Source organism: Rhinoderma darwinii, chromosome 7 (assembly GCF_050947455.1).
Source record: "Rhinoderma darwinii isolate aRhiDar2 chromosome 7, aRhiDar2.hap1, whole genome shotgun sequence".
Classification (NCBI taxonomy): Eukaryota; Metazoa; Chordata; class Amphibia; order Anura; family Rhinodermatidae; genus Rhinoderma; species Rhinoderma darwinii.
This window is the reverse complement of record NC_134693.1, coordinates 2,996,172-3,008,921: the sequence shown is the minus strand read 5'-3', so window position 1 is coordinate 3,008,921 and position 12,750 is coordinate 2,996,172. Positions and strand designations below refer to the sequence as shown.

The following is a 12,750-nucleotide window of genomic DNA, read 5'->3' as shown; positions in this document are numbered from 1 at the left end:
ACAACACCGGTTATTATAGCTGCACTGTATATAATGTAATCAGACACTACAACACTGGTTATTATAGCTGCACTGTATATAATGTAATCAGACACTACAACACCGGTTATTATAGCTGCACTGTATATAATGTAATCAGACACTACAACACCGGTTATTATAGCTGCACTGTATATAATCAGACACTACAACACCGGTTATTATAGCTGCACTGTATATAATGTAATCAGACACTACAACGCCGGTTATTATAGCTGCACTGTATATAATGTAATCAGATACTACAACACCGGTTATTATAGCAGCACTGTATATAATGTAATCATATACTACAACACCGGTTATTATAGCTGCACTGTATATAATGTAATCAGATACTACAACACCGGTTATTATAGCAGCAATGTATATAATGTAATCATATACTACAACACTGGTTATTATAGCTGCACTGTATATAATGTAATCAGACACTACAACACCGGTTATTATAGCTGCACTGTATATAATGTAATCAGACACTACAACACCGGTTATTATAGCTGCACTGTATATAATGTAATCAGACACTACAACACTGGTTATTATAGCTGCACTGTATATAATGTAATCAGACACTGCAACACCGGTTATTATAGCTGCACTGTATATAATGTAATCAGACACTACAACACTGGTTATTATAGCTGCACTGTATATAATGTAATCAGACACTACAACACTGGTTATTATAGCTGCACTGTATATAATGTAATCAGACACTACAACACTGGTTATTATAGCTGCACTGTATATAATGTAATCAGACACTACAACACCGGTTATTATAGCTGCACTGTATATAATGTAATCAGACACTACAACACTGGTTATTATAGCTGCACTGTATATAATGTAATCAGACACTACAACACCGGTTATTATAGCTGCACTGTATATAATCTAATCAGATACTACAACACCGGTTATTATAGCTGCACTGTATATAATGTAATCAGACACTACAACACCGGTTATTATAGCTGCACTGTATATAATGTAATCAGACACTACAACACCGGTTATTATAGCTGCACTGTATATAATGTAATCATACACTACAACACCGGTTATTATAGCTGCACTGTATATAATGTAATCAGACACTACAACACCGGTTATTATAGCTGCACTGTATATAAATCAGACACTACAACACTGGTTATTATAGCTGCACTGTATATAATGTAATCAGACACTACAACACTGGTTATTATAGCTGCACTGTATATAATGTAATCAGACACTACAACGCTGGTTATTATAGCTGCACTGTATATAATCAGACACTACAACACTGGTTATTATAGCTGCACTGTATATAATGTAATCAGACACTACAACACCGGTTATTATAGCTGCACTGTATATAATCAGACACTACAACACCGGTTATTATAGCTGCACTGTATATAATGTAATCAGACACTACAACACTGGTTATTATAGCTGCACTGTATATAATGTAATCAGACACTACAACACTGGTTATTATAGCTGCACTGTATATAATGTAATCAGACACTACAACACTGGTTATTATAGCTGCACTGTATATAATGTAATCAGACACTACAACACTGGTTATTATAGCTGCACTGTATATAATGTAATCAGACACTACAACACCGGTTATTATAGCTGCACTGTATATAATGTAATCAGATACTACAACACTGGTTATTATAGCTGCACTGTATATAATGTAATCAGATACTACAACACTGGTTATTATAGCTGCACTGTATATAATGTAATCAGACACTACAACACTGGTTATTATAGCTGCACTGTATATAATGTAATCAGACACTACAACACTGGTTATTATAGCTGCACTGTATATAATGTAATCAGACACTACAACACTGGTTATTATAGCTGCACTGTATATAATGTAATCAGACACTACAACACCGGTTATTATAGCTGCACTGTATATAATGTAATCAGACACTACAACACCGGTTATTATAGCTGCACTGTATATAATCAGACACTACAACACTGGTTATTATAGCTGCACTGTATATAATGTAATCAGACACTACAACACTGGTTATTATAGCTGCACTGTATATAAATCAGACACTACAACGCTGGTTATTATAGCTGCACTGTATATAATGTAATCAGAAACTACAACACTGGTTATTATAGCTGCACTGTATATAATGTAATCAGACACTACAACACTGGTTATTATAGCTGCACTGTATATAATGTAATCAGACACTGCAACACCGGTTATTATAGCTGCACTGTATATAATGTAATCAGACACTACAACACCGGTTATTATAGCTGCACTGTATATAATGTAATCAGACACTACAACACTGGTTATTATAGCTGCACTGTATATAATGTAATCAGACACTACAACACCGGTTATTATAGCTGCACTGTATATAATATAATCAGACACTACAACACCGGTTATTATAGCTGCACTGTATATAATGTAATCAGACACTACAACACCGGTTATTATAGCTGCACTGTATATAATGTAATCAGACACTACAACACCGGTTATTATAGCTGCACTGTATATAATATAATCAGACACTACAACACCGGTTATTATAGCTGCACTGTATATAATGTAATCAGACACTACAACACCGGTTATTATAGCTGCACTGTATATAATGTAATCAGACACTACAACACCGGTTATTATAGCTGCACTGTATATAATGTAATCAGACACTACAACACTGGTTATTATAGCTGCACTGTATATAATGTAATCAGACAGTACAACACCGGTTATTATAGCTACACTGTATATAATGTAATCATATACTACAACACCGGTTATTATAGCTGCACTGTATATAATGTAATCAGACACTACAACACCGGTTATTATAGCTGCACTGTATATAATGTAATCAGATACTACAACACTGGTTATTATAGCTGCACTGTATATAATATAATCAGACACTACAACACCGGTTATTATAGCTGCACTGTATATAATGTAATCAGACACTACAACACTGGTTATTATAGCTGCACTGTATATAATGTAATCATATACTACAACACTGGTTATTATAGCTGCACTGTATATAATCAGACACTACAACACTGGTTATTATAGCTGCACTGTATATAATGTAATCAGACACTACAACACTGGTTATTAAAGCTGCACTGTATATAATGTAATCAGACACTACAACACCGGTTATGATAGCTGCACTGTATATAATGTAATCAGACACTACAACACTGGTTATTATAGCTGCACTGTATATAATGTAATCAGACACTACAACACCGGTTATTATAGCTGCACTGTATATAATGTAATCAGACACTACAACACCGGTTATTATAGCTGCACTGTATATAATGTAATCAGACACTACAACACCGGTTATTATAGCTGCACTGTATATAATGTAATCAGACACTACAACACCGGTTATTATAGCTGCACTGTATATAATGTAATCAGACACTACAACACCGGTTATTATAGCTGCACTGTATATAATGTAATCAGACACTACAACGCCGGTTATTATAGCTGCACTGTATATAATGTAATCAGACACTACAACACTGGTTATTATAGCTGCACTGTATATAATCAGACACTACAACACCGGTTATTATAGCTGCACTGTATATAATGTAATCAGACACTACAACACCGGTTATTATAGCTGCACTGTATATAATGTAATCAGACACTACAACACCGGTTATTATAGCTGCACTGTATATAATATAATCAGACACTACAACACCGGTTATTATAGCTGCACTGTATATAATGTAATCAGACGCTGCAACACCGGTTATTATAGCTGCACTGTATATAATGTAATCAGACACTACAACACCGGTTATTATAGCTGCACTGTATATAATGTAATCAGACACTACAACACCGGTTATTATAGCTGCACTGTATATAATGTAATCAGACACTACAACACCGGTTATTATAGCTGCACTGTATATAATGTAATCAGACACTACAACACCGGTTATTATAGCTGCACTGTATATAATGTAATCAGACACTACAACACCGGTTATTATAGCTGCACTGTATATAATGTAATCAGACACTACAACACCGGTTATTATAGCTGCACTGTATATAATGTAATCAGACACTACAACACCGGTTATTATAGCTGCACTGTATATAATGTAATCAGACACTACAACACCGGTTATTATAGCTGCACTGTATATAATGTAATCAGACACTACAACACCGGTTATTATAGCTGCACTGTATATAATGTAATCAGACACTACAACACCGGTTATTATAGCTGCACTGTATATAATGTAATCAGACACTACAACACCGGTTATTATAGCTGCACTGTATATAATGTAATCAGACACTACAACGCCGGTTATTATAGCTGCACTGTATATAATGTAATCAGACACTACAACACCGGTTATTATAGCTGCACTGTATATAATGTAATCAGACACTACAACACCGGTTATTATAGCTGCACTGTATATAATGTAATCAGACACTACAACACCGGTTATTATAGCTGCACTGTATATAATGTAATCAGACACTACAACGCAGGTTATTATAGCTGCACTGTATATAATGTAATCAGACACTACAACACCGGTTATTATAGCTGCACTGTATATAATGTAATCAGATACTACAACGCCGGTTATTATAGCTGCACTGTATATAATGTAATCAGACACTACAACGCCGGTTATTATAGCTGCACTGTATATAATGTAATCAGACACTACAACACCGGTTATTATAGCTGCACTGTATATAATGTAATCAGACACTACAACACCGGTTATTATAGCTGCACTGTATATAATGTAATCAGACACTACAACACCGGTTATTATAGCTGCACTGTATATAATGTAATCAGACACTACAACGCCGGTTATTATAGCTGCACTGTATATAATGTAATCAGACACTACAACGCCGGTTATTATAGCTGCACTGTATATAATGTAATCAGACACTACAACACCGGTTATTATAGCTGCACTGTATATAATGTAATCAGACACTACAACACCGGTTACTATAGCTGCACTGTATATAATGTAATCAGACACTACAACACCGGTTATTATAGCTGCACTGTATATAATGTAATCAGACACTACAACACCGGTTATTATAGCTGCACTGTATATAATGTAATCAGACACTACAACACCGGTTATTATAGCTGCACTGTATATAATGTAATCAGACACTACAACACCGGTTATTATAGCTGCACTGTATATAATGTAATCAGACACTACAACACCGGTTATTATAGCTGCACTGTATATAATGTAATCAGACACTACAACACCGGTTATTATAGCTGCACTGTATATAATGTAATCAGACACTACAACACCGGTTATTATAGCTGCACTGTATATAATGTAATCAGATACTACAACACCGGTTATTATAGCTGCACTGTATATAATGTAATCAGACACTACAACACTGGTTATTATAGCTGCACTGTATATAATCTAATCAGACACTACAACACCGGTTATTATAGCTGCACTGTATATAATGTAATCAGACACTACAACACCGGTTATTATAGCTGCACTGTATATAATGTAATCAGATACTACAACACCGGTTATTATAGCTGCACTGTATATAATGTAATCAGACACTACAACACTGGTTATTATAGCTGCACTGTATATAATCTAATCAGACACTACAACACCGGTTATTATAGCTGCACTGTATATAATGTAATCAGACACTACAACACTGGTTATTATAGCTGCACTGTATATAATGTAATCATATACTACAACACTGGTTATTATAGCTGCACTGTATATAATGTAATCAGACACTGCAACACTGGTTATTATAGCTGCACTGTATATAATGTAATCAGACACTACAACACTGGTTATTATAGCTGCACTGTATATAATGTAATCAGACACTACAACACCGGTTATTATAGCTGCACTGTATATAATGTAATCAGACACTACAACACCGGTTATTATAGCTGCACTGTATATAATCTAATCAGACACTACAACACCGGTTATTATAGCTGCACTGTACATAATCTAATCAGACACTACAACACCGGTTATTATAGCTGCACTGTATATAATGTAATCAGACACTACAACACCGGTTATTATAGCTGCACTGTATATAATGTAATCAGACACTACAACGCTGGTTATTATAGCTGCACTGTATATAATGTAATCAGACACTACAACACCGGTTATTATAGCTGCACTGTATATAATGTAATCAGACACTACAACACCGGTTATTATAGCTGCACTGTATATAATGTAATCAGACACTACAACACCGGTTATTATAGCTGCACTGTATATAATGTAATCAGACACTACAACACCGGTTATTATAGCTGCACTGTATATAATGTAATCAGACACTACAACGCAGGTTATTATAGCTGCACTGTATATAATGTAATCAGACACTACAACACTGGTTATTATAGCTGCACTGTATATAATGTAATCAGATACTACAACGCCGGTTATTATAGCTGCACTGTATATAATGTAATCAGACACTACAACGCCGGTTATTATAGCTGCACTGTATATAATGTAATCAGACACTACAACACCGGTTATTATAGCTGCACTGTATATAATGTAATCAGACACTACAACACCGGTTATTATAGCTGCACTGTATATAATGTAATCAGACACTACAACGCCGGTTATTATAGCTGCACTGTATATAATGTAATCAGACACTACAACGCCGGTTATTATAGCTGCACTGTATATAATGTAATCAGACACTACAACACCGGTTATTATAGCTGCACTGTATATAATGTAATCAGACACTACAACACCGGTTACTATAGCTGCACTGTATATAATGTAATCAGACACTACAACACCGGTTATTATAGCTGCACTGTATATAATGTAATCAGACACTACAACACCGGTTATTATAGCTGCACTGTATATAATGTAATCAGACACTACAACACCGGTTATTATAGCTGCACTGTATATAATGTAATCAGACACTACAACACCGGTTATTATAGCTGCACTGTATATAATGTAATCAGACACTACAACACCGGTTATTATAGCTGCACTGTATATAATGTAATCAGACACTACAACACCGGTTATTATAGCTGCACTGTATATAATGTAATCAGACACTACAACACCGGTTATTATAGCTGCACTGTATATAATGTAATCAGATACTACAACACCGGTTATTATAGCTGCACTGTATATAATGTAATCAGACACTACAACGCTGGTTATTATAGCTGCACTGTATATAATGTAATCAGACACTACAACACCGGTTATTATAGCTGCACTGTATATAATGTAATCAGACACTACAACACCGGTTATTATAGCTGCACTGTATATAATGTAATCAGACACTACAACACCGGTTATTATAGCTGCACTGTATATAATGTAATCAGACACTACAACACCGGTTATTATAGCTGCACTGTATATAATGTAATCAGATACTACAACACCGGTTATTATAGCTGCACTGTATATAATGTAATCAGACACTACAACACTGGTTATTATAGCTGCACTGTATATAATCTAATCAGACACTACAACACCGGTTATTATAGCTGCACTGTATATAATGTAATCAGACACTACAACGCTGGTTATTATAGCTGCACTGTATATAATGTAATCAGACACTACAACACCGGTTATTATAGCTGCACTGTATATAATGTAATCATACACTACAACACCGGTTATTATAGCTGCACTGTATATAATGTAATCAGACACTACAACGCAGGTTATTATAGCTGCACTGTATATAATGTAATCAGACACTACAACACTGGTTATTATAGCTGCACTGTATATAATGTAATCAGACACTACAACACCGGTTATTATAGCTGCACTGTATATAATGTAATCAGACACTACAACACTGGTTATTATAGCTGCACTGTATATAATCTAATCAGACACTACAACACCGGTTATTATAGCTGCACTGTATATAATGTAATCAGACACTACAACACTGGTTATTATAGCTGCACTGTATATAATCAGACACTACAACACCGGTTATTATAGCTGCACTGTATATAATGTAATCAGACACTACAACACTGGTTATTATAGCTGCACTGTATATAATGTAATCAGACACTACAACACTGGTTATTATAGCTGCACTGTATATAATGTAATCAGACACTACAACACCGGTTATTATAGCTGCACTGTATATAATGTAATCAGACACTACAACACTGGTTATTATAGCTGCACTGTATATAATCTAATCAGACACTACAACACCGGTTATTATAGCTGCACTGTATATAATGTAATCAGACACTACAACACTGGTTATTATAGCTGCACTGTATATAATCAGACACTACAACACCGGTTATTATAGCTGCACTGTATATAATCAGACACTACAACACCGGTTATTATAGCTGCACTGTATATAATGTAATCAGACACTACAACACCGGTTATTATAGCTGCACTGTATATAATGTAATCATATACTACAACACTGGTTATTATAGCTGCACTGTATATAATGTAATCAGACACTGCAACACTGGTTATTATAGCTGCACTGTATATAATGTAATCAGACACTACAACACTGGTTATTATAGCTGCACTGTATATAATGTAATCAGACACTACAACACCGGTTATTATAGCTGCACTGTATATAATGTAATATCAATTGTAAGTCTATCTGCTTACCTTCATACTGCACCTCCATGTGCATGGACCGCAGCACCCCCAGCAGTGGCTCCACTATGGCCGGATGAGCCTTCTGTACAATGTCCTGCACATGAGAAAATCAGAACAGAATCCGGGGTTCAGGGAAATGCAGAAGTTGGGGAGCTCCAGAATCAGGAGAACAGGTGATCACTGGCGCAGTTCTGGTGTATGGGGGGGGGGCACACAGGGTGCAGTTATAGCCCCTCAGTGATATAGTCAGGGGTGTCACATGTATTAGGGTGCGGCTGCTGCCCCTGGATTATGTATTCTTCTGAACGGGCAGAGGTTGAGGAGAGCGTTTTTTGTATTTTTTGAAACAGTGAAATTGTCTGCAATTGATTTCTCAGGTAAAGGGTTAATTATTTTGTATTTGTAGAGGTAAAAAAGAAATAATACAAACAACAAACACCTAAGTCAGAAGACAATGCGGTCTTGCGCCGGTAACTGCGGTTTTGCTCCTATTATTTTTCATAGGCGATCACGCACCACTGACGAAACCGCAGGTTGGAGTTTCTAATGCAGAACCACTTTAAAAACCGGTGGGTCAGCCCGTCAGTACACTGAAAAGTTTATATAACCACATTCAAAACCGCAAAAACAACCGCGCTAAATGACAGCTATAAAAGAATAAATAAAATAATGCAATAAAAAATGCAAGTAGTTTCAGCAAAATACGATATAGTTTACCGATGGGTTTTTGGAATATACTCCGACTACTATGTGTGAACGTGGCCGAATGTTCCCCAATTTATCAGATCCTGCGCCCCAACTCCAGGAGCCACTGAACCGATAAGCAGGGAACATCTGGGTAACGACCCATCAATCCAGCCCAGGTGCCTGCAGCACAAAATCTGGTCAGAGAGCGTTGCCTGCTGGGAAACATTGGCGGGGTGCGTGGGAGACATTATGATGGTGCGGCCACATGCTGCTGAAACCAACCTGCATGCAGAGGCCAATGCCCGCACAATGGTGCCAGTAATACCCAAGAAAAACTAGTGCGGCCATTGGCCTCTGCAAATGAGCCGATACGCGGGACCGTGCCCATAAACAGATCATCCGTCTTGTGTCGCGCTGCGATCACATGAAATACTTGGGCCGCGCCGTATTTGCCAGCACTAGGGGAGGAACTTCCTGTAATTTCTGCAATAGTTGAAGAATGTCTAAGGCCTCATGCACACGAACGTGTTTTTGCGGCCGCAATTCCCCCGAAAATCCACGGGAGAATTGCGGCCCCATTCTTTTCTATGGGGCCATGCACACGACCGTAGTTTTTACGGTCCGTGCATGGCCCGGGAACCCGCACCGCAGAAAGAACGGGCATGTCCTATTACGGACATCTTCTGCGGTCCGGGCTCATTGAAAACAATGACGGCGGCCATGTGCATGTCATACGATTTGCGGGCGGCCCGCGGCTGACAGTCCGCAGCCGGCCGACCCGAAAATCACGGCCGTGCACACGGCTACGGTCGTGTGCATGAGGCCTTAGGCCGGGGCTACACGGAGACTTTTTGTAGAGCCACTGATCAATTTAGTGACAGCTGCAGCCCACAAGATCACATACAACTCAATATATTCAGGTGGACTGCAGCTTAGGCCGGATTCCCACAAACGTGTTCAGTCCGTGATATACGGTCCGCATGTCGGGCGCATTTCCCGGACCGAACACACAGCAGGGAGCCGGGCTCCTCGCATCATCGTTATCCATCTGTAATCATGTTCTCAGTACGGGACAGTTGTCCCAGAGCGAGGCAGGGACTCCTAGCAGAATAGATAACTATGACCCTAGGAGTGCCGCTCCCTGCAGGGTGTTCAGACCGGGAAATACAGCCGATGACGTACCGTATATCACGGACTGAACCCGCTCGTGTGTGGGGCTCCTAAATAGTCCAAATCAATCAGTAGCGCTACAAAAAGTCTCAGTGTAGCCCCGAGGACGAGGACCCGCGTATTATGTGCAGGGTTGGGGTTGGGGGGGTTGAGAGCCGGGGGCAGGGTATTACGTGCAGCGTTGCATCACCTCACCTGGACGATGCGGAGGGTTTGGAGCGCCAGGTGCTGAGCTTTGGGGGAGGCACATGGTAAGAGAGCAATCACACCCTTGTACACCTGTGTCTGGTATTTGGGGTTGCCATGGGCCAGCAGTTCCAGTAAGACCTGCGCCTGTTCCTGAGTGTCTTCCATGCTGGACTTCGCAAGACATTCGGCGACCGCACGCACTCCTACCAGGAGAGAAAGAATGGGGGTTATATTAGATCCAGGACTTCCCCAGCATATAACAAGTGGTGTCATCACAATACACGGGTGTCACCTCTTATCCCCCCCCCCCCCCCCAGTGTGCGCCCTGCAAGTCCTGGACTAGTCTAATAACTGCCTACCCGCGGGCATATCTTGCCCAGTCTGAAATCACCAGCACTGTGGGGGCCAGGCAGAAGAGTAAGAAGCAGGAGGGGTGCAGGCACAGAAGGACCCCCACTTTCACTGCCCCCACATCATTCACGTGGCAGACAACTTGTGCGTTTTTGAGATATGGGAGTATAAGAAGGTGATGTGCGGTGATCCCCCGACCTCGTCACTCACCGTAGCTCTCGCTTATCAGCTCTTTGTATTTGCGTCCGGCTCTTGCCAAGATCTGGAGGATCCTCAGTGCCTCCATCTTGTGTTCTTCATTTAACTGTTTTAAGCCCAGTATTTCCAGTAATGTCAGGATCCCTCCAACCTCCACAAACTCCACCTTGTAACGACCGCTGCGGGGGAGATCAGAGGAAAGAAAACAGAACTTCTAATACTTTCTAATGAACTTTGGGGGAATATACCAAAATGTTGACACCACTTTAGTGGCATTAAAAAATCTCAAACTATGACGCACGCCGTAAATGCGCAACATTTTTGGACTTTACCGTTTTCACTGTTCGACACTTTTTATAAAAAAGTCGAATATTTTGCATATATGACAGCGGGAATCAACGTCAGCTAAGATTTCACTTTCTGGCGAACAGACAGCACAAGATACAACTCATTTATTAGGGGGCGTGCGTCTCTGAATAAATTAGTGGTGTCTTACCAGGGCCAGTGTCAGCACCCGGCGGATCGGGCAAGTGCCGGGGCCCACTCGGCCGCTGCCGTCGTCACAGCATCACTGTCCATAGATGGACAGTGATGTGAGTAGGAGAGACTGAGTCCCAGAGCAGAGCTGCTAGCGGCTCTGCTCCGGTATTCAGTCTCTGGGGAAGCCCCGGACATCACTGTCCATATATGGACTGTGTTGTCCGGAGCAGACCAGTGTCCCAGGCAGAGTGCTAGTAGTGCTCTGCCTGGGACTTTGGCTCTGGTATTGCCCCTGACATCACTAGCCGTATGGACAGTGATGTCAGGGGCTTCCCCAGAGGTGGAGTCCCGGAGCACTCTGCCTGGGACTTCAGCTTCGCTCCGGACAACACTGTCCATATATGGACAGTGATGTCAGGAGCAGAGCAGGAGTCCCAGGCAGAAAGCTAGTAGCGCTCTGCCCAGGACTATGGCTCTGGGGTTTCCCCTGACAACACTGTCCATATATGTATAGTGACGCCAGGGGCTTCTCCTGAAGCAGAATCCCCAGCAAGAGTATCGGCAATACTCCTAGAGGGAACCCCAAAGGCGCTACCTACAGGGGGGGGGGGGGGGCTGTGTGGCACTATCTACAGAGGGCACTAAATTTATGGGGATACAAACTGGGGGCCTAACTTCTATATAAGGGCATAAAGGTCTAACGTCTATATGTGGGCACAAAGGGACATTTTATGACATTTTACTGCCGCCATGAGTTCCACCGCAAAAGGGCCCACATAAGCCTGGAGCCGGCCCTGCGTCTTACTACTGCAGACTAAGGGTATGTTCACACGCACTGTT

General features: G+C 40.0%; 1 protein-coding gene across 2 annotated transcripts in view; it reads right to left on the bottom strand.

The window, feature by feature from the left end:
• ARMH1 (armadillo like helical domain containing 1) overlaps positions 1-12,750 on the bottom strand; it is a 69,232-nt gene that overhangs the window by 47,582 nt on the left and 8,900 nt on the right. For both annotated transcript variants that reach the window (XM_075832565.1, XM_075832566.1), the window contains exons 4-6: positions 11,443-11,609; positions 10,888-11,084; positions 8,845-8,929 (exon numbers count right to left, since the gene is read on the bottom strand). In XM_075832565.1, the coding sequence (XP_075688680.1) occupies positions 8,845-8,929; positions 10,888-11,084; positions 11,443-11,609 (449 nt within the window). The remainder of the gene's footprint in view (positions 1-8,844; positions 8,930-10,887; positions 11,085-11,442; positions 11,610-12,750) is intronic.